The sequence below is a fragment of the Gossypium raimondii genome, chromosome 11, assembly GCF_025698545.1.
Source record: "Gossypium raimondii isolate GPD5lz chromosome 11, ASM2569854v1, whole genome shotgun sequence".
NCBI classification, from domain to species: domain Eukaryota; kingdom Viridiplantae; phylum Streptophyta; class Magnoliopsida; order Malvales; family Malvaceae; genus Gossypium; species Gossypium raimondii.
Window position 1 is genome coordinate 50,157,985 of NC_068575.1, and position 27,692 is coordinate 50,185,676.

General features: G+C 31.8%; 3 protein-coding genes across 19 annotated transcripts; 1 reads left to right on the forward strand and 2 right to left on the reverse strand.

Moving 5' to 3' along the window:
• Positions 1-158: 158 nt before the first annotated feature.
• LOC105803309 (wound-induced basic protein) lies at positions 159-1,596 on the reverse strand. Its single transcript, XM_012635427.2, has 2 exons — positions 1,439-1,596; positions 159-532 (listed from the first exon to the last, which is right to left on the reverse strand). Exons 1-2 carry the CDS (start codon positions 1,507-1,509, stop codon positions 460-462), a joined length of 144 nt encoding a protein of 47 aa, XP_012490881.1. The 5' UTR covers positions 1,510-1,596; the 3' UTR covers positions 159-459.
• A 9,707-nt stretch (positions 1,597-11,303) lies between these two features.
• On the forward strand, positions 11,304-17,482 carry LOC105803307 (ethylene-responsive transcription factor-like protein At4g13040). 6 transcript variants are annotated; one of them, XR_001136412.2, is made up of 8 exons: positions 11,305-11,733; positions 12,552-12,659; positions 12,877-13,007; positions 14,557-14,641; positions 15,799-15,979; positions 16,592-16,713; positions 16,803-17,084; positions 17,183-17,482. XR_001136412.2 is itself a non-coding variant. In XM_012635424.2 (7 exons), exons 2-7 carry the CDS (start codon positions 12,617-12,619, stop codon positions 16,940-16,942), a joined length of 702 nt encoding a protein of 233 aa, XP_012490878.1. In that variant the 5' UTR covers positions 11,304-11,733; positions 12,549-12,616; the 3' UTR covers positions 16,943-17,482. The 6 variants fall into 6 exon arrangements, 4 of the variants coding, with proteins under 4 accessions (XP_012490878.1, XP_012490875.1, XP_012490879.1 ...); XR_001136413.2 differs by having other exon boundaries at positions 17,187-17,482; XM_012635424.2 differs by having other exon boundaries at positions 11,304-11,733; positions 12,549-12,659; positions 16,803-17,482.
• Positions 17,483-19,418: 1,936 nt separating this feature from the next.
• Positions 19,419-22,608, reverse strand: LOC105803305 (uncharacterized). Of its 12 annotated transcripts, none has more exons than XM_052623450.1 (6): positions 22,471-22,608; positions 21,557-21,840; positions 21,386-21,440; positions 20,431-20,549; positions 19,970-20,221; positions 19,419-19,670 (listed from the first exon to the last, which is right to left on the reverse strand). In XM_052623450.1, exons 2-5 carry the CDS (start codon positions 21,785-21,787, stop codon positions 19,997-19,999), a joined length of 630 nt encoding a protein of 209 aa, XP_052479410.1. In that variant the 5' UTR covers positions 21,788-21,840; positions 22,471-22,608; the 3' UTR covers positions 19,419-19,670; positions 19,970-19,996. The 12 variants fall into 12 exon arrangements, with proteins under 12 accessions (XP_052479410.1, XP_012490867.1, XP_012490868.1 ...); XM_012635413.2 differs by having other exon boundaries at positions 22,360-22,546; XM_012635414.2 differs by having other exon boundaries at positions 21,557-21,850; positions 22,360-22,546.
• Between the last annotated feature and the right edge of the window lie 5,084 nt (positions 22,609-27,692).

Consider the following 27,692-nt stretch of genomic DNA (forward strand, 5'->3'; position numbering starts at 1 on the left):
TCATTTCAATCATCAACATTATACACTTGATCATACTTTGCAAGTATAGTTTACTAGAAATCCTTGTAAGTTTTAATTTAATTCCAATCTCGAGAATCGGCTTAATGCAGATTTGGCTCTACATTAGCAATACTTCCCCTATAAATTAACAAGTAAAATAAGGCCCAACATGGTCATAAAACTCATAATGGCTCCATAAATTACAATGAAGCAATAGGGGACCAAACTGCCAACAATGTCATCATGCCCCCAGCAAAGAGAAAAATCTATGAATATTCCAGCACGAACTAAAATAACATCAGGAAAATAGAAGCTTGAATGCCAGATAAGAACATGTTCATTCCAAATCAAACAAGAAAAACTGTTATAATATAGAAATTAGAAACATCAACAGTAATTTCCATTCTAAAACAACAACCAACCTGTCCCATCTTAAAGCAGACTAAAAAAAAGCATCAGTTACTCTGTCATAACAGGTTTGTTCTCACTTGCTTTGGGTCTCTGTTCCTTTGGCTTCTGCTCCTCCATTTTCCTGAAAAGCCAAGCAAAAGTTACACCCACAGATTAGAAGCATCTCACCGGAACAAAACCTTTTCTTACAATAAGATTTCAGCGAGGCAGATTGCAAATGACGCATTGGAAAACCTCACATAATCATCATTTGTAGCACAAGACAAAGCATGGGAAAGAAAACAAGTTGTTTAAACAGCATAACAAGCTAAACTAGAAATACAAACAAATCTTTCCCCAAATTGAGAACATAAACCATAAAAGAAACAATTCAATGTTGTATCTAGAAAGAGCTGGCCATAAAACAGGCTTCACTGAGTGTCAGAGAGATTGATAAAAGCTTCCTAAGTCGCAAGTTGCAGGTTATTGAATAGAGTCCAGTGGATGCAGTTTCAGTAACCATAACTGCTAGAGACATCTAAAGCAATTAGCAACCATATCCTCCTAATTTCATAAGAATCAATCACAAAATAAACCAGCAAGCTAAGCCCAGTGCAAATAAAGCCCTCTCTATATATGTTCAAACAACATAAACACAAAGAATCTAATTCTAAACATCATCCTCATTGTTCGCAATCACAATCTTCCCCAAAAAATAATTAGCTTTCATCGAATAGTTGAAAAATACATGCTAAATAATTGAAATAAACAATTCGTGAACATTTTTCTGGCCAAGTTTCCGCCGGAATCAAAATAAGCACTTGATAAAATTTCCCCTTTGACCAACATTCCCATTAAAATAGCAAACACAAATCTTGAAAAGAGAATACGTCAACATTTCATCAACTCCCAGTGACTATAATTATTTACGTTAATAACATTGAAACTGAACTAAGACGGTAGCAAGTTTACGCATAAATTAGGATGGAAAAGGATAAAGATGCATATATATATATATATATATATAGAGAGAGAGAGAGAGAGGAACCTTTTGTCGGAGGAGCCGCCCTTCTGGCTGAGGAATGAGCGGAAGAGTGGAGAATTGACGTCGTAAATCATTCTGTAAGGAAAGAAACCCTAGCTAGCTTTCGCTGCTCACGCTGCTTATCTATTAGCCTTCGCCGTTTTAGTTTTGGGTCTTGAAAACCGCCTTTATATATAGATTTGGGTCTTCTGGTACCACGTTTTATTATGGTTGGGCCGCTACCTATATATCTGTTAAAGATTCGGGCCCTCTTTGGGCTTTCTCATGGACGCCATCAATTTTTTTGGTTCTTTTAAAAATGAAATATTTGAATGTCAGCAACATTGTTAAAATGTCCCACGTTTTTCTTTTACATTTTAATATACCATAAAAAAACTATGATCGTTTATTATTTTTATTTTTCAAATGCGAAACATACAATTAAAACTTTAATATTTTCTATCAAAAGAAATGTTAAAAATTTGTTTAAATTTGGTTAAATTTGTTTTTTTACCTCTCAACTATAAAATGTTATATTTTGGTCAATAACGTTTTTAGGTTGTAACTAGGGGTGAGCATTCGATCGAATCGAATCGAAAATTTTTGAGTTAATCGAGTTTTCAAATCTCATTTTATCATCCTAACTTTATTTGAAGTTTTCTCGAATCGAGTCGAGTGAGTTGGAATTCGAATCGAATATATTTGTTCGAGTTAAATTTAAAAAAATAATTTTGGGTCCTTGTAACCATTGTCGCCCATCATAATAAAATTTGTCCACATTAATCAATTTTTTTATTAACTTTCATCACTTCATAATTTATTTATTAATTTTTATATATTGGTTAGCTTCTTTGCTTGCTTAGTTGTTTCAATTATCTTGATTCTTGTCACTATGTATTTTAGAATTAAAAATATATTAAATGTAAAAATATGATTTTTAATAAAAGTTATTATAAAATAAAATGTGAAATTAATACCAATATAAAATTCTAACACGAATATTTTATGGCATAATTAATAATTCAATTTTAATATAAATATTCAATATGACTAAACAATTCAATAATATAAATAATAGAAAATGTGAAATTTAATTTAATAATATAAATAGTAGATATAAATAAAATTATTACTATTTATGTTTAGTATTTTTTGGATAATTTTGATTTTTATTTGAGAGTAAAGGTGAGAAGTAAAAGTTTAGGGAAAAATAAAAGTTTTGGGAATAAAATTTGAGGGAAAGTAAATAGGGGGAGTAAAATTTTGGAGGGAAAATATTTAAAAAAAAATTGGAGGGGGGAGGGTTTGGGATAGATTGGAGGTGGGATGGGAAGAGAATAAAAGTTTTAGGGGAAAAGTGGGAGGGAGTAAAAATTTTGGGGGAAAATAAAAGGTTTTGAGGGTTTTTGGGAGTAAAATTTGGAGAAAAAATAAATGGAAGAGTAAAATTTTGGTGGGAAATGGATTTTGGGTAGATTGGGGGGTTGGGAGGGAAGGGGAGTAAAAGTTTTGGGGGGAAAATGGGAAGGAGTAAAAGTTTTGAGGGAAAAGTAAAAAGGTTTGGGAGTTTGGGGTAAAAATGTAAAATATTATAGTTTGATATTCGAATTATTCGAATTATTCGAGTTATTCGAATTCGAAAACTCAACTCGATTCGAACTCGAAATTCGAAAAAAAATTCAAGTTGATTCGAATAACTCGATTAACTCAAATAACTCGATTCGTTTAACTCGAAATTCGAATTTTTTTTCAATTTTTTCGGAGTCGAATCGAGTTTTGCTCACCCCTAGTTGTAACATTTCAATCACTTGCCCCTTAAATTTTTTTTTTGTAACAAGAAACAACTAGAAAGCGAATGCAAAGACAACAAGTTAACTAGAAGTAACAACCATAGAATCAAGATCAACCTTGAAAAGCTCTCGTAATAAGGGTTAAGGCCTCTTCAAATACTTGCATCTCATCATAATTCTCGCTTCCCGATTTAGCCATCCAATCATCTACTTTGTTAAGTTCCCTAGGGATGTGTCAAAACTGAACCTTCCAATTTTGACATAAAAGTTGACTAATCAAACGCAACTCTGAAAACATACTAGTACTTGCACCACCAACTAAGCTAGCTTCCACAACTAAAGTATAATCACACTCCAACTCCAATTGCCTAAAACCAAACGCCCATGCTAAATTGAGGCCTTCTAATATAACTCTTACCTCAATTTTGAAAACTAAATCCTTTTCAATCCATATAGCAAAATCGAACATCCAATTAGCATCATGGTCTCTAAATACTCCTCTAATTGCAACAGTATTATTGCTTTCCAACAATGCACTATCTACATTCAACTTAACTCACCCTTTCTCCGACGGTCTCCAATGATCACCCAACACCATCTAAATGCAATAGAGTTCACAAGATTTTGAGTTTACAAAGCTCTCAGCCCAGGCTAAACTTGTACCTACAACAACATCAACATTACCATGGCTATTATTGAAAAGGAAATTATTTCGGCTTTTTCATAATAGCCACACAATTTTGCAAGCAAAATTGGCCAATTTTCCTCCTTCATAGTCAATTCCTCTTGAGCTAACAAGTTATTGGCTGTAACCGTATATTCAGATTCGTTGAAAAGAACATATTCCTAACTGAATTAAGAATCATCGTCTTCCAAACCACTTTTGAGAACTCACAATCTCTTATGGCATGTAAGCTTGTCTCAATGGGATTTCCACAACAAACACAATGGTCTTCATTAGTCATATGTCGTCGAGCCCGCTCCCCATTAATCAAAATCTTATTTTGCCACAACAACCGTAGAAATACACGAACTCTTTGAGGAGCCTTACACTTCCAAATCAACTTCCAATTGACAGATGGGTTTACATTACCAAAATTGGTCAAATTCTTGCATGTTTCAGCTGAGGAGAAAAGGCTCCTCATCAAACACTTCCAAGAAATATCTTGGCTCAAATGGAACAATGTTTGTCAACCAAAGAGTATAGGGGACATGGGGTTTCGGGATTTGCATTTATTCAACCTTTCTCTTTTAGTGAAACAAGGATGGCGTCTCCTTCGCAACAAGAACTCACTTTGCCATGAAGTCTTTAAAGCTAGATACTTTCTGAATTGTTCCTTTATGGAAGCAAGTGTTGGTTGCAACCCCTCTTTCCTTTGGAGAAACATTTGGAGCAGCAAAGCTATTCTTCATAAAGGTGCTAGATGGTGGATTAGAAATGGTCTCACCACACGAGTTAAAGAAGATGTTTGGATTCCAACCCAATTAAATTCCTTGGCTCTATCCCCTTGTACCAACTTCAACGAAGAGTCTAAGGTTTGTGAACTCATTGATGCAAGCCGAATGGTTTGGAGGGAAAACCTTATTAAGAGGGAGTTCTCTAAAGAGGAAGCAGAGGCAATTTGCAAGATTTCGTTGGTGAACCAGAATGCTGAAGATATACTTATTTGGAATTGGAATGCTGACGGGAATTACTCAGTTTGAAGTTGGTATAGATGTTTGCTTCAATCGGTTAACGAGTTGGGACTTGGGACCTCATAGAATTGCATGGAAAATGCATATGGAAAGCGAAGGTGAGCAATAAAATCAAGATCTTTTGTTGGAGAGTGTGCAATAATATTCTCCCCTCGGGTTGTGCTTTGAATGCACGAATACAAGGCGCAAGTTTTGCTTGTTTAAGAAGTAGAAATATGTCAGAAGATATTATGCATGCCCTACGTGAATGTCCTATTGCAAAGAGTGCATTGGCCTTAAGTGGATTTTCGAATCAGATTTGCAATGGGGACGTTAACAATGGAGTGGAATGGATTGAAATTGCAGCTCGTGAATTGAAGAAAGATTATTTTGACAGGTTCCTTTTTTTTTTTTGGACATTATGAAACTGGAGAAATGCTTCATTTTTCGCATTTCCAATGATACCGATGTGAGAATTGTTGAAAGTAATAATAATTGCTACAAGGATTTCACTGAAGCAAATGTGAGAAGCAAAAGAAGTTATGGTTCTTCACCTTGCTGCCAATGGAGAAGTCAAACCTCCAATTTTATTAAGGTCAACTTTGATGCTAGTTTTAAGGCATCAAACAACAATGGAGGGGAGGGAGTTGTGTTAAGAGACTTTGAAGGAATTGTGGTCGATTGCCAATTGCAGCAAACGCTGCTACTACTGTGAAAGCTATTGCAGCTGTTAAAGCCATTGAAACAGCTATTAACATGGAATTATCCTATGTTATTATTGGAGGTGATGCAAGAGTGATTATGAAAGGATTGAATAGTAAAGAACACTTCTCTGAGATTAGACCAATTCTTGACAAGGCCAAATTCTTGCTGCAATAGTTTGCTGAATTTCGTATCAACCATATGCGACGGGAAGGCAACAAGGCTGCCCATCAGCTGCAAAATTTAGCAGTACTCTTGACAACGATTTGTATTGGATTGACGACTATCCTACTTGTATCCACCAAGCTATTTTGACTGATACTGTCAATCTCTAATGAAAACTTTGATGTTTCCATTCAAAAAAAAAATTCATTATGCGATTAGGTGGAGGGTATTTTGAGTCTACTAAACTCACAAAATAGATATGATTATTAGTAGAGTGGTAAAGGATTTTTATATAAACTTATTGATTTTGTGTTCGATTCTCAAATAATTTTGTATTTATTTGTTAGTAAATGGTATGTTTTCTGTTAATTGTACTAACTGGGAGGTAACATGGTAGTTAAAAATCGGTATAATCATAAATTTAGCTTTAAACTTGTATATATTATATCAATTTAGTCATAATTTTAAAAATTAACCATCAAAATTTACAAATGGTCACAATTTGATCCTAATTTTAAAAAATAAATAAAAATATAAAAATACATAAATATTTTCAAAAAAATATAATAATATATTTGAATTTTATATTAATATTAATATTAAAATAAAATAATAATATTAAAATTAAAATTAAAATTTTTAAAAATATAATAATAAATTTAAATTTTATATTAATATGTTGAATATATTAAAAATGCTTTATTTATTATTTAAAAATTTCTATTATAATATTTGAATTTATAAGTTAATATATTTTAATTATATTCAATAATTAAAATAATAAATATTATTTTATGTTAACTACTACAATTAAAAATAAAATATTTTTAAACAATAATTATATATTAAATACGTAAAACATTAGAAGCTAATAAACATATATATATATATAGATAGATAGATAGATTAGAAGCTAAGTAGTCAAGTGGATATAAAGGACCATAGACTCCTTGATTAAATGGTATAATTGTCTAAAAGTCTCTTTACTAATAATAATTTAGTTTAATAATAATAGAATATAAAAAAATTAAAATTTCATTCGGACCCCAAAAAATTATTCGACTTCATCATTGTATACATAGAAAGAGAATATGAAAAAAGAGTAAACTACATTATTACTCACTTAATTATAAACAAGTGTTCGCTTTGATATTTTAACTAAAAAGTTATAATTTGATTACTAATATTTTTGAAATTATTTTTTAGTCATCCAAGTGGCTCTTTTTAGTTGGTGCAATAACAATTTTGTCCTCAATTGTTATACTTTCTGTCAATTTAACCCTAGTTCTATATAAAATATTAAACAACTCACAATTATTTAGAAAAAAACAATTCTATATAAAAATTAAAGTTATTGCCAAGTTAGTTGCAACAAGAAATCTTTAGCATTGCCATAAAATCATGAAAACAGGTAAAAACAAATCAAATTCAATCTTTTAACTTAAATTTGATTAAAAACTAATGTTCATACAAGAAAATTAAATATTCTGTTGCAGTAAAGCTTAAGATTGTTCAATATTGAGATATAATCAATAGAATCCAATAACAGATTAATAATAGAACAAAATCAAACTAATAATATCATCAAGTTGAATTTCATGCTATTAAATGACTTTTTCCATAATTAATCTTACAAAAATTTGTGAGATTGGATCTGATGTCATTTTTAAACCACAAATATACAAAATATACCACAAAATTTTTTTCAAACATAATTCAAAATTTCAATTCATATAAATTATTTTTCGATACTTGAATCATAAAGCCAAATTATATTCTAAATCCTTTCCTTTTCTTTTCTTATAATCAAAACCAATTTCCCTCGTTTCCTCTCACTTTATCTATGTTTGAATTTTTTTATGAATTTTCTGTATTTTTAGATTTTTTAAATTTAAAAGAATCTAAATTTTTTATATATTTTATATAGAATCAAGTTGAAATTAATATAAAGTATAGAAGATGAGAATTATTATTATATGGATTAAAAATGTGTCACAGGCAATCAGTTAAGATAAAAAAAAAATTATTTCAAAAATATTAATAACCGAATTATATATTTTTTAAACGAAATCTTACAATGAGTAAGGGTGCAGTTTAGAGAAGAAAAATGGAAATGGAATACGAGAGAGGCTGGGGGGACATTTATCTAGGCGGGTGAAATGGCAGGCGGCCCATCCAATGAAGGCATCGTCGGTGCTACCAAGTACCAACCAACCAACCCACACTCCTCACCAATCATAATTTCTCTTAGCTTCCATGCTTTCCCCTTTTTGCCCTTTTCCTCCCCTCTTCTCTACCATGTGATATGACATCATTCTCCTCCATTTTCTTTTCTGGAATCCAACGAAAATATTATTTGTTTTCATAATTTTATTTTTATAGAATAATATGAAGTTTTAATGTATAATATTTTTAAAAAAATTTTGATCACTAAAAACATTATATATCACGTAAATAGACATGAAATTAAAAATTACTTTAGAATACTACTTATGTTGATAAACAATAAATTTACGACCTGTATTAAACCATTCATCCATTTTAATATTATAATATTTAATCATAATCAACAATAAAATTGAATTAGAAAATTGTGAAATAATAAACCCAATATCATGATTCCCCATTCCCAACTATCCAAAATAGTACCAAATGCAAACAAACGTGAAAATTTTGGATAAGGTAAACATCCAAAAAATAAATTTAATGAAAAAAAGTTTATAAATTAAAAGATTAATAATTTTATATGTTTAAATTCCATTATTTTTATGTTTATTTTGGATTTTTTATAGATTTTATTATAAAAGTATAAAAACTAAAATACCCAATAATAATATTTATTGATTGTTTAAATTTGATTTTAATATTTTAATAACTAAATTAATGTAAAATTGATTTGTGAAATTTAATCATATTCTTAAATAATAATGTAAATTAGGCTTCAAACACCCCAATAATTTCAATAATATGGTAAAATAATATACTAGATGTGGAAATGTTTTAATGACGGAAGGTAGTTTTCGATGTTACAATTTTAAGGTTGGTTCAAAATCATTATGTTAGACGTGTAGTAGCTTTCCGACGTTTTCATGATTAAGCTATATCATCCTTTTTTCAGTATGGCATATACCATGTTGTATACAACTTTTAAGAATAATATTTTGACCCAAAAATTTATGAATAATAGACAACTTTTATCAATATTTTCTTCCCTAATAACAAAAATATTATGTGTTTTATTAAATGTAAATTGTTTAATTTTATGTTGGTTTATTAATTTATTCATTGATTTTTTTAGTAAAGTTGTTAATTATGTTATTGTTAATCTTAAAGAAAACATATAGTAAATTGTCCATGGAATTTAAAAGTTCCATCAAATATATGTAGGATATAGTAACAACTTTTAAAAATTGAGACACGTGGAAATTTAATAACTTTGCTTGTGGAGTTAAAAAAACGCACTGCCAATATATATCAAATACTCACCCTATTCTATAATAGTATTTCATCATAACACTTAAAGTTTATTAGAGCCGATTTTTATATTTTCTTCTTCCTTTCCACAACCGTTTTCCTTTATAACAAGTATAAACTATGAAGCACACTTTTTATTAAATTAGTTCTATATAATAATGTTTATCTCAAATTTTAGTAAAATTAATTTAAATCTTAAATGAAATAAAAATTATAAATCTTAGATTTTAATAAAATTTCTAAACTTTACATAAAATTTATTTCTCAAATGCCACTTTTACATAAGCGAGTTATGGCACTCATCGGACTTATCCCTTATACGATAACCATCAAGAAGACATTGAGAACATTCTCTGCTGCCCACTTAGTGATCACTAATGGAATAAGCTATGTAATGAAGGCTCGAACAACAAAGATTGGGTGAATTGGTTATTAGAAACCTTCAATCTAATGCTTGGTTGTCTAGGCCTTCGCTACCTAGTCTCTACCTTTTTTCTTTCCTTCGGGAATTATAGATTTCAGGAAACAATATTGTTTTCTATTCTACCTCGATCAACACCAATGTTATCTAGCACTACCTCAAGAATGTAGGTGTCTTCCATGCACTCACCACTAAGGCAAAGAAGTGCACCATGCCAACAGTGGTGGAACTACGATGACAAGTTTCGAATAGAGGATGAGCCAAATCAAATTCAAATGGCTCAGCCGTAACGAATCCGAAGAAAGTGAGTGTTCGGTACTCATTCGAGATGAGAATGGTAGGATAGGTCATAGGATTTTATTGACTTCATTGACTTATAATAGTTGCTACGTCTATAAGATATGAAATATACAAGTAACAAAGTATGAGCAGAAGTGACTTTAAAAGTAGACACTTCTACAAAAACTACGACAAACACAATGTAAATAGGGGATAACAAAGTTTATTTATCCAGTTTGATTTCCTATATTTGTAGAGCCTAGTTCATGAGAAGAATCTATTACCCTTGAATCAAATACAACCGGTAAAAAACATCACTCTTATATCCCAAATATTAGGTCTTTCACCTCTAAATTTTCCCCTTGAGAACTTATAGCATGTAAAACTATAACCCAAATATTTTACAATTACAAATGCACTTTCACTAATAATTCCCGAGTCTTAGTACATCAACCTATACAAGTCTCTCAATTATATAAGGTTTTGAGACTTACTAATATAATGAAAATCAATCATGATCGCTTTTAAACAACAATTAAAATAGCTAAATACAATATAATATTAACAACTAAGGTGAAACAGTTGTTGACAGATAAGCTTTCAAAGTTTTAATCCAGTTGATATACATGATCTAATTTCTAAATAAATTTTTAAAAATGAATTAATATTCATTGATGGGCTTAATTTATTCTATAATCTCAATTCACCCCAAAAATATGATTTAATAAATTTTAAATATTCCAAATATGGCAAGTTACTGTTTTATTCCAATGGTGAAGGAAGAGGACTCTTAACATATTTCAACAACTTCAAATATTTCAAGCAAATAGTTTAAAAGCAGAGCTATGGGGGCTCAAAAAGGGTATAGAGCTAGCAGAGATACTTGATTTGCAAAAAGTTAGTTGTAATAAGCTTGATTCATAATGCTCTAAATATAAGAAGTTGCTATCAACTCTAGCTTCCGATTGCATATAAAGATTGGAAGGCAAGCACATTTTGAGAGAGAATAATAGGTGTTTCAGATTTATCTTATGAGCAAGAACTGTTGTCGATTTGTACTCATCCCCTCTTTCGATGGCTGATATGTATGAGAATATTTTGTGGCAAGTGTTAATTTCTAATTTAATTCGATCCTGTTTTCACACTAAAAATACACACATTCAACCTGGTTCAAATTAAAAAGGAAAGGAAAAAATCCATGAAAAAAATCACTTTTCACCTAAATTGGAAACATTTCTTATTATTTGCCTAAAAAACCAATAATAGTCTATGTAAAAGGGTATTAAAGTAAATGTAGAAAAGGTAAAGAGACCTAAGACATAGAAAGAAGGAAAGGGGGCAATAGAGGAATCATAGGTGATTAAAAAGTACACAAATACAAGCACATACGTTCTTCTCATATCTACAGATTACTAAGACTTTTGCCTTTGGATTTTGCCCTTTGCTTCTTTGATTATTTCCATTTCCCTTGTTTACCCAATCAGCAGCAGCTCCGCCACCCTTCCATAAAAATGGAGCCTTTTTTCCACTAAAAAATTAGCATAAATGCAGAAAAAAAAGGTGTTGGTAGATGCATGACTCATGAGAGCCACTACCAACTTCTCATAAACAAAACACTCCTCTTTTCTTTCTCCCTTCACTCTTCTCTTCAAGCACCATCTTCCTTTCGTCCCTTCACAACAACACAGTTTATATATATCCATATATTCTTTTCACCAGATTTTAGTGTCAACTTTACAAAACCTGTCTTTTTCTCTCGGTTTCTACGCTGACTCCATCATCACCTTGTTTATTCTTTTTTTTTTCTGTCTCAGGTACCAAACAAATGATAAAAACAATGCCTTGTGTTTTTTTGTTGTTTATCTTCTTGTAATGGGTCGCTTTTGCGTTTCCTGGTCATGGGGTTATCGCCATTTTTCGCTTTGATGGGTTTAAAGGCTTTGGGTTTGTTTGTGGGTTTCTTTCTTCTCTTTGATTTTTGTGTATTTTGGGGTTTGGGTTCTGTGTTATATTTGTTTTTTCTTTTCACCGCATTTGCTTCCATGAGAGGTGGTAGGTTGGTGGGTTGACTTATTTGGGAGAGATAATTGGGATCTTTTTTGGGCAAAGTCATTGGGCGACTTTGTTAGTTTCATATGATTAAAGTTTTGGCTTTACTTTATGCAAATTATGATGAATTAATTTATTTATTTATACATAAAAAGCTTATTGTCACCTGGCCCGCTTTCCGGAGCCTGGTTAACTTTTAGAAGTGAATACAATTTCCCCTGAGATGAGAAAGGACTGGATTTTAGTTCGTACATGGTGAGCTTAGATTTTAGTTTCTGTGTGGCATTATAGAACTGAGACGTACGTAATGACGAGAGAGAGGCTGGTTTTCAGCCATCAGAATTCTTTGTCCGGATTACAGTACTTGTATTAACTTATTAATGGCCTTCAGTTTATGTGTTGACCTTCTATCCTTTTGCTTTACGATATGTGATATCTTTGTTTACTTATGATGCTGTTTCCTATCTCTGTCGGCCATCTGTTTTCATCTTCCATCTTGTTCATTTTGCAATATATGATGCTTGTCATTTTCAAATTGTTTATTCTACTGATACACGCCCATCTTTTGTAATCTTACAAGCAGACATAGGGATAAATGCAAAGGGCTACCAATTAAACCATCGTTTGCTGGTTAAAGCATTTCCCGACATGGTGAGCTTACGCAGACGCAAGCTCCTGGGACTCTGCTCTGGTAAACTTTGGTTGTGATGTACTTTAAATTGCAAATTAATTGCTTCTATTGATTGCAATGAGTAGGGAAATTCACCATATATGTCCTTCAATTATTTTCTTTTATATTTTCTACGTAAGTTTGTTTGATTAAATTACGAGTTAGATAGAATGTAAATAAACAGGTTCTATGTTATGCTTGAACAATTCCACTCACTGAATTTGATGACCTTTTGCAGGGAGGAGTTCCTTTTTGACTCCACTTCCTAGAGCTTTTGATAGTGGAAATATACCTGAGAATTCTAGTCATAATGCGAAATCAGTCAGTGCGCATCCCTTGCCCTCAGATTTCATCAATCACGTGCATGGGGTAAGAATGCTTTGTTAGCAAGCTACCGGATATAGTATTAAATGGTCTAACGGTTTTAATTTGACATCTTGGTTGTGTTGATATGAATCGGTTTTGTATCACTATTCTTTTACCTTTTTTGTATCTACTTGTCAGCTTGCAAAGATTGATTTTATCTTTTCCCCTTGGTTCATGGATGCTTGCCTTAGTAATTTCTCACTATCTTATGTCAAACTATTGGCCAATTTTACATATTTATCAGTGTCCACTATTTTAAATGACCAGCATGCCTGGTACACACAAGGGTGGGCTTGGGGGATGTGAGGTTTAGTACATGTTCATGAAGAGGGGAATAAAAAAGAGTATTACCATTGTGAATCTTCCATCATAGTTCATTTCTCACCTCTTAAATCTCTGCTAATCTTAAATCGGTGTTGTAACTTAGTTTTGTCCATAATTATATATTTACTGGTGTATTTTTCACAATATAATAATTCTAGAAGTGAGTCATTCATCCACCTTTGTCCACAAAAAGGGGAAAAAAAGAAAGACCATGGTTAGTTTGAAAGAACTATTCCCCCTTTATAGTGGATCCTCTCTATTTCCATATTCTATGAAAGATTTGTAACATGCAATAATGCAAACATGATAGAGTGTCTCCTTAGTTGATAATTACTGGCAGAGATTGCATTCTATTTTCATCAGTGTTTTGCTAACTGTATTTTCATGGTACCCAGTCAACTGCATACTTTCATGTGGTTGGCGAATTTTCATGGTTGGTGTAGTAGTTATAGTTGAATGAATATCCACCATCTGTTGGAGGCATGTATAGTTTATAAGAAGTGATTCAGAAGGTGGATCAGTGTAATTATGAATCAGTGAATAGAAAGAATTATTTTTTTTCACTCATAGTTTACAGAACATGTTAAGCTTCCAATCTAAAACCTAACGGTAAAAGTGGATGCCTGAACTTGAACATAATGACCAGAGGAAATACAAGATTTAATAGATGTAGGAAAACACTGCTTACCAGAACAGATGCAATAGGAAACGATAATATATTTTATTTTGCGTCTTCCAAGTATATGATCCTAAGGATTCCTCGGTTCCTTGCCAATATGGAGAAATAGTTGATGCTTGATAAGCCGTTGCATTCTAAGGCACCCTTTCTTTTTAAAAATTTGTTCAGTATATTGCGGTTGCTTTTGAGCTAGAATCACAGGGTAAATAGTGTCAATTAAAATGCTCATTAAGCACATCCATATTTGGCTTACTAGTCCACTGTACTCTTGATTCAGAGTTGCTTTCACTTGTAAGGTAAAAAAGCTGTCTGTATTTCCGAATCTGTTGTATTGTTTGTGCAAACCCTTCTCTGTTCTGAAATTTTAGTTCATATTATTGTGCTATTTTTAAGTTATTTTAACTCACAGCCATCCAATTGGAATTACTTTATGAATATGTTAAATGATTAAGGTTCTTAATGTCGTGATAGACAAATTATTATTACTATTTTTATTATTTTGGAAGTAGAATTAACACTTGCATGTAACTCTTTGGTGCTGCTTCTCAGAAAAGCATTGCTAAGGTTGACTTTGCATCACCAAATGTTTCTGGCTCTGGTTCATCAAAAGAGCATCATAGTCAACCTTTTCCAGGTTTGTATCTTAAGAAACGTGTTCCAAATGTTTGTTAATATCAATAAAGCTGGAAAGCTTGTTACTTGTTTATAGTTTTGTGTTGGTCTTTCTTTCTTTCTTTGAAATTGTACGTGTATTAAGATGATATTAATAGGTTTCCAGCTTATCAAATTCTATTTGCATCTGATCAGAAAGAATACATCAGCTGGCTATTCGTGCCCTTTTGGGATTAATGGAACCTGAGTATTTGGAAATACTAGCTTATACTCACTAATGGGTTTATGTTATGGTTGTCTATTCAGACTTAAATGGCCTTATTTGCATTTATGATGGTGGAGCCTAGATTAAAATGACACCTCTGTTCTCTTGTATACTGTTCTTGCCTTGTTGAGGGGTCACTACAGATTCTTGCAGATGGCACCATTGCGATGGAATGGATTGGCACCCTTGACTAATGGGACCAGTGTCAAGGGAGAAAATGGTCCCTCATCTACCAGTCAAAGTTAGGATTGTGGCCTTATAAAGCAAGGCCACCATTCCCCTATCAATGTGCCTTTCCTCGGAGGACAAACCTGTGAGGGCGAACCCTCAGGCCCGCAGAACAGGCAATGACTCATGGCAGGAGCATTTCCAACAATCCTTGCATCAATATGCCTCTCACTAATTGGTTCATGTATCCCAAATTTGGGGCCATCTTATAAGTTTATCTCTGTGCAAAGTAAGAAAAATAAAAATTATTGCACAATTGGTTCATTAAAGTTCAATAGTTTTGCCATCATCAGTTGAAGCATGGCACTACTGCCTAGAGAATCAACAATGTGAAGTTATGAAAATGATATGATCCGATCTGCTGATATTTAATGTGGAAAATTAAGTCTGTTTTCTCTTTTGAATCCTGTTTTTGTTTATTCTCCTCTCGGGGCTATCTTAGAGTCCTGCTTGTGATGAATGCCATGCTTGAGATGAATATGGAAGCAATTTGAGGAAGAGATGGTTTTTATCACTTTTTATATCTTAAAAATAAAGAGGAAAATGTTATATCTCTGAACTGAGTTCATGCCATGGTGCTTCCTGATAAAACATATATTACTCATTGGCATCAAAATCAGATACCTGGAGCCAATTTAGTTCCTACATTTTTGTATGATGTCCATGAACAATGTTATTATATGTAGGGCAACCAATCAAACGCAGAAAGCGACACAGGAGGAAGCATCTTCAAAACCAAGAACAATGTATGATGAGGGGTGTATACTTCAAAAATATGAAATGGCAGGCAGCAATAAAAGTTGACAAGAAACAGATTCACTTAGGGACAGTTGGTTCGCAAGAAGAAGCTGCTCGTTTATATGACAGGTAATAAGCTGGCTTTTATCTTGCTTGTAATGATTGCTACTACAATTTTTAGAATCTCTTATCACTATTTGTAATGCAAATTCTACTGTTTTGGATTAAGGTTGATTCAATAGTTCAATAGAACTGCAAAAAACCTTTAAGCCTGAGTCTGATAAGAACATTGATTTGCTATAAAGAACAAGTCCTGTTCATTAAAGTTGCTGCTCATTTTATTAAGAAATTTCTTTGAAAGTCTTAACGTATATTGGTGATATATACAACAAAAGTGATATTCATATGCAAATTAGAAAAGAATATAAAGAATATCAGATGGTAAGCGTGAAAAAGTTATGAAGGTGTATGTGATTCCTAGCCTCCTGAAATAAAGGGATGGTAAAGTGCTGCATTTGTCCGGCAGTTTTATATCTCAATTATTCCCCTTATATTCATTGGTTTTATTTTCTATTATGTCAACTACTATAAGTAAAAAAAAGCTGGACTCTATCATTTCTTTATGTGCTAAGATGTATTTCTAGATCGACCCTTTTAATGGCAATGCAACTTACGGAGTATATATTTTGATGGATAGACTAATGGATTTTGAAACTCATTGTAGAATTTTTTTATCTGTAGAGCTGCATTCATGTGTGGAAGGGAGCCGAACATTGAGCTTCCCGAGGAGGAAAAGCAAGAGCTTAGGAAATTCAAGTGGGACGAGTTTTTGGCATATACTCGACGTTCAATTACCAATAAAAGTAAACCCTTTTCTTTAAGGTTCTATCCTTATTATCCAAACTGTTAACATTTAAATATTCAATGGGTTTATTTTCAACAATGATTACAGAATACAAGCGAAGGCTCGAGGTTGAAGCACAGAAGAGGCCTGTGTCCGCAACGGCGAACGGTGAGTGGGACACCAAACAAGTTGTCAGGAATAGCTTCTCAGCTTCAGAAGAGATGGGACCAGACTCTTCAGCCTCATGAAAAACAAAGCTGTTGGAGAGTGAGGCTGAATAATCTGGTTCGAATAATTAAATTCTAGTTGCGGGATCTCCATTTTTTGGGTGTACGAAGGGCCCCTACTAGAGCCAGCCAAGTAATGATATTTTGATCTCGTTATCTTCTGGTAATAATATATAATCTACAGTGTTTTAAGTTTGAATTCAAATAATTAGTAGTAAATATTAGTTGCATCTTCACCTGATCACGATTCCCGGTTGTTAGACAGATGGAAGGTATTGCAAATATGAAGCTATATAGTGCCTAATTTGTTCAGAGGTCATGGTTGCTGTCAAAGTGTAGTGCAAAATTGCAGAATGGTTAGGCTCCAAGAAGCATTAATCCTTGTTTAGTTTAGTTTAAGCCCATGTCTATGGTTTCATCAGCCATTAATGGGGAGGTTCATGCTCAGGTGGCTATCACCTAGGATTATTAGTGTGACTCTTTTGAGTCAAAGCACCGAAATACGTAATTGTGGTGGGGACATGAGAAAAAAGAAATAAAATTTAATTTTTGCAGCTAAAATATGCAATCTCAAGGACTGGGAATAAAGAATACATATAGGCTTTCTGATGAATAAAGGCTCTAATTAACTGTGGCAGTTCCTTAATAATCAATCCATCCAACTGTTGCGATCGATTAACTGTGGAAGAGATGTTTGCATTGCTGCTGGTTTAGAGTTTCAAATTGGAAGTGGCGAGCATTATGTTTATTAGTGAAAATCAAAACAGACATTTTGAACATAAGCAGCAGTCTTCTGTTCAACCAATAATCAAATATTGGTACAATCCCATGAGATAATCGATGAACACAACCAAAGTCAAATCGATCTCATGTTAGAAATAAAAACTTATGAAGCTAGCTCGGCTTAACACAATAGAGAATATACAAAGAAAGCCAACCAGCCTCATTGAAGGCAGCATATAGGGAGGGCAGATGTCGTTAAGGCCAAACCCTAGTCCAATCTGCTATAGTCGTGATATTTCGAGTGATATCCTCACTCTTTAGAGCTATAACATTGTCCTCTGCTCTGGGTAGCTTTCTATAGCCTCCTCGATCATGAGTTTTTGAGACAACAGTCAAGTAAATGAACTGGAAACTCAAATCACATGCAGGACAACACATTGGTTCTTAATCCATCAAATAACACATTGTTGTAGGTTTGGAGCACTTGGGATAATCTACAATGTTTCCCCCTTCTTCCATCACAGACCTTTCCCAATTCAACACATTAGAATCAAATGCTTGCTTGCCTGCTGCTGCTAAAGAAATTATTTAATGGACACTCAAATTATTATCGTCTAAAAACAAGCAAAACCCAGGCCATTAATTGAAGACTAGAAACTAAAATAAAGATCGCTAATAAACAATACAACAAATTACAAGCTTAAAGACTAGAAACTAAACATTAATGAAAACGCAACAAACAGATCCCATTAATTAATACAAAAGGCGTGTGATGGAACATAGTAAATGAGACGCTGAATCAAAGTCACACCACACAAACAACTTCGAGACTCAGTCCAATTTACTTATGTACCAACTTTTCAAGGAACATATATATATATACACACACACGTACACATTTATGGTTAGAGAGTAATGGAAGCAGTGGAGTTACGAGGTCTTCGTTGATGATGATGTGGCAGTGGAGTTGGACGTCCGAGCCGTCGTGCAAGTTTTTCTCCTTGACCAAATCCCCAATGCTTTTTGCCTGTCACCAAAATGTTTGGCCTCTTCCTCTTCTTACTGTCTGGAGCCATACATAAACCTTCTTCTTCCTCCTCAATAGAAAGATCAACCGTAAAAAACGTCAGAACAGGACACGCTCAATGACAAGGACACACAAAGCATTGCGTCATAACGACATCAACAACAGCAAAGGGGAGCCAAACTCAATAAATAGGCGCCGACCCCTTTCTCTCACAGGCAACCAAATCACGTTTTGTGACAATAGGTCAGGGACAATGAGCAGAGGAAAAACAGGAAATCCAAGGTAGCACTGAAGCAAAAGCCCACGGTGCCTTGCAGTAGTTCTAAAGCCATGCAATGACCGAACCTTCCACGGCAACCACCACCCTGTCGCAGGAGAAGATAGAAAAGCCACAAAACGAGCTTCATCAAGCCTCTCTGCAAGAGGGAGGCAGAGAAATCGTCCAACATTACCACCACTAAAGCCACCCTTAAAACCACTGAACCACCTAATTATAACGAGAGAGTCCTACTTTTCCGAAGAAAAACGAAAAGAGAAGGAAAGAGGAAAAGGGTGATCCACTACCCTTTCTTGATCGTTAATAATAAAGTCAACAAAGACAATTCGGCTTAACCCAAGCCCGTCTGTTGCTGGAACAAGGTCACAGTAGGACTAGAACTTAATCGGGATCACTCTTTTAAGATTAATTAGTAAACCATTTATAATAATACTATTATGTTAAATATAACAATTGACATTTCCAGCACATTTAGTGAAAATATTCTAATCATATATAATCACCTTAAAGAATGTTCTTAGAATACTAGTCAGCAAAATCTTAATAACAAATTTTAGTAACAATGAAGCTCAGCCAGCCTGAACAAGTAAATCAAAAAGATTGTCCACTAAAACATGGTTTTAGAACTGCACATGTCAGAAATTCCAAAAACTAGCTCCACTGACACCACCAGATGAATTGACTTTTTTTTTTTATCTTTGCAAGGGCAGTTTGTATTATCCCTGAAATAAAATAACAATCACCATTAGAACACACTCCTTAAAGACTAAAGAATAGTATCAAGATGGGGAAAAAACATCATCAACGCAAACAAAATGCTTTAGAAGAAAAATAGCAGAGTAGCATATCAGACATCGATTTCAATAAAACCCGCATCCATGAAAAAAAAAGGGCATCCAAGCACATGAGGTAGATATGCACATCTTCCACAATGTATAATTCTATTTCACAACCTATGTTTCTATTTTCTTTCGCTAATGAAAATTTAACCTAAAAAAGGATAATAGAATAGTAAACGTACGTTACTAGTTGAGCATGAAATTTTTATTCAACTGGCCGATGGCAGGAAGACCCTAATTAGTTCCTTCACAGTGACTCTTTTCCTGCAAGTTGGGCATTTTGCCTGTGTAGCTATTGCAGCTTTAATGCATGCCTTGCAGAAAATATGCCCACATCTTGTTGACATCTCCTCTGTTAATGGACCCATGCAAATTGGACAATTGAAAGTTGGTTCCTTTGGAGGTGGCTGTGGCTTTGTGATTTCCTGAACCTGCTAATATAATGGTTAGCAAGTGTAAACATTAAGAAATTTAATGAAATCGAGTGATGCACCCATATGAACCCAGGAGCATGTAAAAAAATAAAGAGATGTCCAGACTCCAGTCACAATGTATTGGATATGATGACCAGCCAAATATGTACAGTTTTCCTCCAAAATACTTTATATATTTTGAACAAAGCACTGAGAGATAGAGTTCTTACAATTGACTGTGGCGAGATTTCCAAATTGATAATGCTTGAGCTCGGAGGAAGTCTTCTGTGCCTATTCTGATTGTTATTACTTGACCTAGCTGACCAGCCTGGAAGGGCAGAAATGTGAGCTACAACAATTAGAAACACAGAGAAATATAAGGTCTTAACTTCAAAAAATAAATTAAGTGGATAAAGAATCAAAAGTCTCTGAATTGGTTAACCTATGGAATCACACAAGTAAAACATAAGATTGGATTAGCTACAAAACTGAAAAGCAATAATGTCTACCTCAGTAAATCCCACTCACAGGCCACAAACACCGAATAAGGGTAAACAGCTTGATTAAAAACCAGAGAATTGTTTATTAATTAACAAAATCTCTTTTATTTTATTAATCACAGACCCTATAAGAGTTGGTTGCCCAATGCTCACTAATTCTTTATATACAGCAAAAGCAGGAAACTGATAAAATACAAACAGCAAAAAGCAAAGTAAAATTACTAATAGTATCTCCTCTTTTATTTCCATTTTACTACAATTCTCCGAGTTAGATAAAGAAGTGTTTTTATTCATCAGCTTCTTTTAGTCAATTGCAAGGGACATAATATATCACCTGCATTTTCACTTCGACTATGCCATGTTAGGCTAAGTGGAGTGTGACTGATGTGTCTTTAACTTGTCTTATTTCAAACATGAAAAAGGAATTGCAATTCCTTATGTCCGAAAATTATGGGGGTGAACTAACTTTTCTCTAGGACCCTAAACCAACAAGAACAATGAAGCACCTAAATCAAGACAGGAATTGAAACCCACAGGACATCAACCTTAAATTCAGATGTTGATGGCATGAATTTACAAAGGTAGTAAATCAAAAAGGCTTCTGCCATGCAACACGAGTATGACAATGCACATAATACTGATGTAAACAGAAATTCTAAAACCCAATTCCTCATAAGTTAACTACCTGAATCAACATCAACCACAGTCCTTCCACGGCTCCTCCTAGAATTGTTCTGAGCCTGATATATAATCCAGGTAAATTAATAACAATCAGCATGATGCCAATTATCCATAAAAACAGATTTCATGTAAATTTAAGGTGAAAACACAACATAACAAAACAAGATGAGCATACCTCTGCAAAAGCTCTAGCAGAAGATTCAATTACATCATCATCAATAGCCTCAACATCAATGGTTGCAGGTGGACCAGTCTGTACGGATTGATTCGTTTGATCCTCATACCCAGCCTGTTGAGATGTACCCTCCTGCTCCCTGATTTCACTGGGTGGAACATTCAGATCAAGCACTGCCTTTCTCCTTCGATATCCCCTAAGAGAAGGCCCCCTAATCTCAAGAGTGCTCATGCTCTGCTTATGATTTCTCAATGTACCATCCAACGACTGCAGTCTCAATAAACCTAAAAGAGGCTAAAGCCACATCAGTAAATTTACGATAAATACTTTTCATGTTTTCACTAAAAGCAAACAATTACTTGATTTCAGTGCTTAAGAAAAACAATTAAACTGACAACTTATAGTCTAATATACTTGCTAATTACATTTACGCACTAGAGTTCAATCTGAAAAGCAACACCTCCAAAGCAAACAAACCTCGTGATTTAGAACTTGAAAACAAAAAAAAAATCCAGAATCCATTCTTTGAAATTTTTTGATATGGGACGAGTAATTAAAATAATACTTTTAACATAAAAAATAAAATCTTTCTAACAAAGAGTCCACTTAGCAACAAATTGATCAACATATTCCAGTTCACGTTTGTATATTAAGTTTTCCAGTAAAAACATAAAATCATTGTTATAAAAAGAACGTAAACTTAATTAAAAATTCAAACTTGAACCACTACACCAACACATCGAATCGGAAAAAAATACCAGATTGATAAGTGAGAGTATATGAAATCAAATACCATACCATACCAAGAAACACAGACGAAACCGAATCGAGAAATAAAAAATTCTACCAAAAAGGAATTGGAAAAATCTTTTGGATCAAATTAAGCAAAAGGGAGAATCGAGGTGATTTATTGCCTCTAGGGTTTTTAAACAAGGGAAAATTTTCCCAATTGGAAAGAAGCTGCGCGGTCGGTGTGAGACTCCACGTGGCAATATCTCTTTATATTCCTGGACCCGGGTACGTATTCGCTTACATATGCAGCGCTCGCTCTCACAAGTCTTTTGCTAACCGCGTTCGCTTGGCTATCCTTTTTGACTGAAAGTTTTGTTTTTATTTGGGAATAATTCAGTTACACGCTGTAATATTAAAATTGTAATTTTTTTATACCACTAATATTTTAATAATTCAAGTCTCATATTTTAGGTTCAATTAATATATATTATACATATCAAATTTAATGTAAATTAAAATATTTTATTTATTTATTTTATTATAGAGATATCGATAGATTCAAAATTTACATACATAGATGTATAATTATATCAATAAATTATGAAAAAATATAAAAATCACTTTAATTTCACACCAGTATAAGTATATCTTTCTTTTATATATAATAGTTGATTGAGTTTTGTTCAAAAGAAATAGTTGATTGAGTTGTTGGTTGATTTTGAAAAATGTTTTCGGAAAAATATATTTTCATTTTAGGTATGATGTTGTAAATAATTTTAAAATTTATTAATATTATGATATTTTAGTAATAATATAAAAATGTTTTATTATAACTTATTATTAATATTTTAATATGTATAATATAATTTTAAATATTTGTAAATAATTAATATTAATTATTTATAAATTTTAATTTGAATATATAATTTATATTTAAAATAATATTAAAATATAACCATTATAAATTTAAATATATGGTATTATATATTTGAAATAAATTTCAATAATAAAATAATTATATATCTAATATAAATATTACCTAAAACATATTAGATTATAGATTAGGGTTAAAATATCATCTAGATCTAAAACTACTTTTCTAAAATAAAAGTTAAAAAAACTTGCTATTGTTTTTGCTTTTTGTTCAAAAACACGTTTAACTTTAAAAGTTATCTGTTTAACATTATTTATGACTCAAAATTAATTTTTAAAAACTTAAACCTCTTTCAATACAACAGAGGTAAATAGTGATATAATATATAATACTAATGTGTTAAACAGATAAATGAAGAATTCACAAAAATAAAAATATAGATAGATGAAGAAAAAATATTACCATATCAACGTGTCTAATTGCTAAAATTGTTATATCTATTATCCTTCTTACATTGTGCTTGATTATGGTTAGATGATGTTATTTGTGAATGTTCCATCTTATATGTGAAATTTTTAATTTTAATTTTTTTTTTGTTTCATGTTGATTATTATATTTATCAACTTCAAATATATTTTAATATAAAATTACTAAAATGTATTTAAACAATGTAATCACTTTTTTTTTGCAAGTTTATAACAATTATTTGACACTAATAATCAATGTAACCATGTCAGCACATTTAACGGTTAAATCAATCAACTAACAATTTTAATTAACGAAAAAGCTTAATTGATTTTTTTATCATTAATGATTCAATAGGGTGAATTTTTAATAACTTGGTTGCTTTTTTGTTTTTGTTTTTATCATGGTTTTTTTTTACCCTTAAACATTTCTTTTTTGTTCTTAATTTATATGAATTATAATACAAACTATAAATATTTTACAAATTATACATTTATATTATAATATATTTTTTAATAAATATATAAATTATATTTTAGTTAATATATACAATCAAACACATGCATTACTAGCAATATTTTAAAGTAATTTCAAAATTTTCAGCTTATAAACTTTTCCCTACTTGACATATATCACCAATTATTAGATGACACCTCAACATTTACAAGAATATTTTTATGTTTGCAATTGATTTCCAATACGACACTTAAGTGGCATGAAAAATAAATTACTTTCAATAATACTTTCTATTTGTGTTTGTCGCCTAATTATGTCCAACAATGACCCATTGATATTGCATTCCATCTATACTTATTTTCAATATCTGTCTTTTAATCCACCTTTTAATCATTTTTACAATAAAAATAGAAGTTGCATGTTTATGCAATGATTTTCAACATAATTATATTTTAAAAATATAAGTAATTGATGATAAATACCCTTGCAAGGTAGTAGGAAATATTATAATTAGACTCTATTAATAGAGTTTTTATTTTCTGATACAATATTAGGGGTTAGAGATAAAATCACATAGTTTGAGTTCATGTTGAGCAAATGTTTGAAAAATCTTTTTTTTTTGGTAAATAATATAAAATCATAACATAATACTAAAAAAATATGTTTTACAATTTGCTTGCCAATTATATAAAATCCTTTTTCAACACCCTTTATTATTATTTTTGTCCTACTTATAGTAGGTTAGCTTCCCGTTATACCCCTATCTTAGCAATGACACGTGGTAGAATGAAGAATGACTTGGCAAAAGCCTATTCAAGTGCTCTTGGGTGGCCCTTCGTGCCACACATTTCATGGTGCCCTTTTGTCTGATCATTCATGACCTGCCACTTGCGAACCCCACTCAACTTAATTGAGAGGGCATCCGTGTTGGCTCAGGTGCCCTAAATAGAGTATTTTCGTCTATATACATTTGTATTTATTCGAATAGAATAATTTAATAACATTATTCATGAATTACATTAATACCTTTTGTATATTATCCTCAATTATTTTTTGCGTGCAAAGCAAAATGAAAGCAAATATTAACTCACTGGTTATAAAAATATGCTTAATAAATTCATATGAAAATTACACAACTTACATTGATAATATAACAACGAATCAATTAAAAACACATTAGCATGATTATGTCATCCTTTGGCATCCTCATCTTTCATTTACATTTCAATAAAACAATCAATAGGTTAATTTGATTATACATCAAGCACTTATAAAACATGTCACATATACATTGTAACATCCTCAAAACCCCTTGGTCGTAAATAATATGAGATAAAATTTTAGTGAAATAAGGTATAAGATCAAAGAAAATGAAAGTTGCAAGATATTAAAGAGAGTTAAATCAAGAAGCATGACATGATGTATAATTGATTTCTCGATAAAATAAGAAAATGATATAAAGATGATAAAAGAGAATATTGAGGAGTATTAAAATACTAATAATAACAATAATTAAGAAGTAGGTTTTAGTATATTGATTTAAAGTAAGGACTATATCATAAATATGTGAAAAGTTTTTGGCTCAAGTGTAAATATTTAAAATTGAAGGGATCAAAGTGTAAAAATAAGAAAGTTGAAGGACCAAAAGTGAAAATAATCCAATTTACTATGATATGAAATTGGCATGCAGAGACCAAATTGAATAGGTAAAGAATTATGAGGGACTAAATCATAATTTTACCAAATTATGTGATGATTCAATGATGGAATTTTAAAAGATCGTGAAGGGAAAAATGGTCAATTAGAAAGAGAGAAAACTCTAGAAGGCAATGATGATGTTGGGGATATTCTGAAGACATTTTATAATTATTTAATTAGATAAATATTACTGTATTAATATTTAATGAGATATTTTACTAATATTTTATTATAAATAGCTAGTATAAAAACAGAGGAAGATGAAAAAAAAAAGAGAGAGAGAGGATCCTTCCATCTTTCCAACATGAGTGAGGGGGAGAGAAGAAGAAAACTTTGTTGTCTTTACAATTTGGTCCTTCCATAAAAAATCCACCATTTTTACCAAGAATTTCAAGAAATTTTCATAATCACCAAGAGAGAAAAGTGATAAGGAGACTATAGAGAACAAGAAAATCACCTTGGATTCAATAAAATGGAAGTTGGAGGAGAGAGAAAATCAAGTTAAAGATTGAAATTAATAGGACAAGGTAAGAACATCAAGATTTCAATATATTTTTAAGTTTGATATTATTGAAAAAGCATGAAAATGATGTTAAAGTAGAGTTTTCTTATATAAAGTTTTATGTTATTGATATGTTAGTGAAGGGAAATAAGAGGAGGTGATGGGAAATATTGTAGAGAAAGGAAAGGAGGGTGTTATAAACTTGGTTATCAACATTTTGCACTAAAACAATTTTGGACAGCAGTAGTAGTCTGACTTTGAAAATTCACCAAAAATTGTAGAAGTTGAATTAGAGGTTAATTAAAGTATGAAATTAAATCCTATTGAGTCTAGTTTTACATAGAAGAAATGGTGCAAGCAAAAGAATTTCATATTTTGAGATATATGATTTTTTGTGAGACAATGTCAGATTGATTTTGGGTTCCCCTGTTCTGACTTTGGAAAATCATCGAAAATTGTAAAAAAAAATAATTAGAGGTGTAAATTTATATCTTTAAATTCTTAATGAGTCTATCTTCAAGAGAAACAAACAGAAACATCATCCAAACCCCGTACTAAGAGATAATTAATTTTTAATAAAGAAATGTCGAAGCTGTCAAACAACAGAACAGTGATAAATTTGAAGATTTTCTTGTACTTATTAGCTAAATTATAAATTCTGAAATTTTATAGTAAAAATATATTTGAGTCTAGTTTCAAAAGCATCAAGCGGATCTTAATTTATAATTCTATAGCTCAAGATATAAATAATTTAGTGACTATGACTTAAGTGGACAACTTTGATATGAACACATAACTAAATAGTGGAATTATAGATAATGTTACATATAAGCATGTTATCTACTAAAAGCCAAAGATTCTAACAAATATACACATAAAGGATGTGGAGTAGAGAGGGGAGGAGGAAAATATATGAATATATATAGTAGATGAATTTGAAATGTTTTGAAATGGTTGTAGGTGATGGAATGATTGATACATATGAGTATGTTTAAACGAATTGATAACATAATAAGTGAATAATTGTTAATTGATGTGAATTCTTTGTTAAAATTTTATGAAGAATTAAATTGATTGGCACAATTTAGAAATAAATGTGAAATATATATAAAGTGGGTAAAGTAATTTTGCAAGTGCAAGTCCTCCAATGGTCTTATTTGTAAAATTTTAATATTTGTGTTAATTTTATAAACTTTGTTATATTTAATTGAATATCATATTTTTATGAGGACTTAAGATTAGAAATAGATGTAAGTGGGTGATATGTAAAATGAAGTGGTGGTTATGACATCTGAATACGGTTCAGGTAATGATATAAAATAAATAAATAAAAATAAAGCGTGGAACTTGTAGGAAATGGAGACGACGTTACGATAACAAGTTCGCCATGTCTCGAAGTGGAAACCCCC

What these genes read in the sequence shown, in the direction of transcription:
- LOC105803309 (XM_012635427.2), bottom strand. Translation starts at nt 1,509, where the DNA reads ATGATTTACGACGTCAATTCTCCACTCTTCCGCTCATTCCTCAGCCAG. An exon ending in GGCGGCTCCTCCGACAAAAG is followed by an intron (nt 533 to 1,438) that starts GTTCCTCTCTCT and finishes TTGGCTTTTCAG; the next exon opens with GAAAATGGAGGAGCAGAAGC.
- LOC105803305 (XM_012635405.2), bottom strand. An exon ending in TGTGGTTGATGTTGATTCAG is followed by an intron (nt 20,550 to 21,385) that starts GTAGTTAACTTA and finishes TAATTGTTGTAG; the next exon opens with CTCACATTTCTGCCCTTCCA. An exon ending in AAATCTCGCCACAGTCAATT is followed by an intron (nt 20,222 to 20,430) that starts GTAAGAACTCTA and finishes CCATTATATTAG; the next exon opens with CAGGTTCAGGAAATCACAAA.
- LOC105803307 (XM_012635424.2), top strand. Translation starts at nt 12,617, where the DNA reads ATGGTGAGCTTACGCAGACGCAAGCTCCTGGGACTCTGCTCTG. An exon ending in GCTCCTGGGACTCTGCTCTG is followed by an intron (nt 12,660 to 12,876) that starts GTAAACTTTGGT and finishes GACCTTTTGCAG; the next exon opens with GGAGGAGTTCCTTTTTGACT. An exon ending in GCTGCTCGTTTATATGACAG is followed by an intron (nt 15,980 to 16,591) that starts GTAATAAGCTGG and finishes TTTTATCTGTAG; the next exon opens with AGCTGCATTCATGTGTGGAA.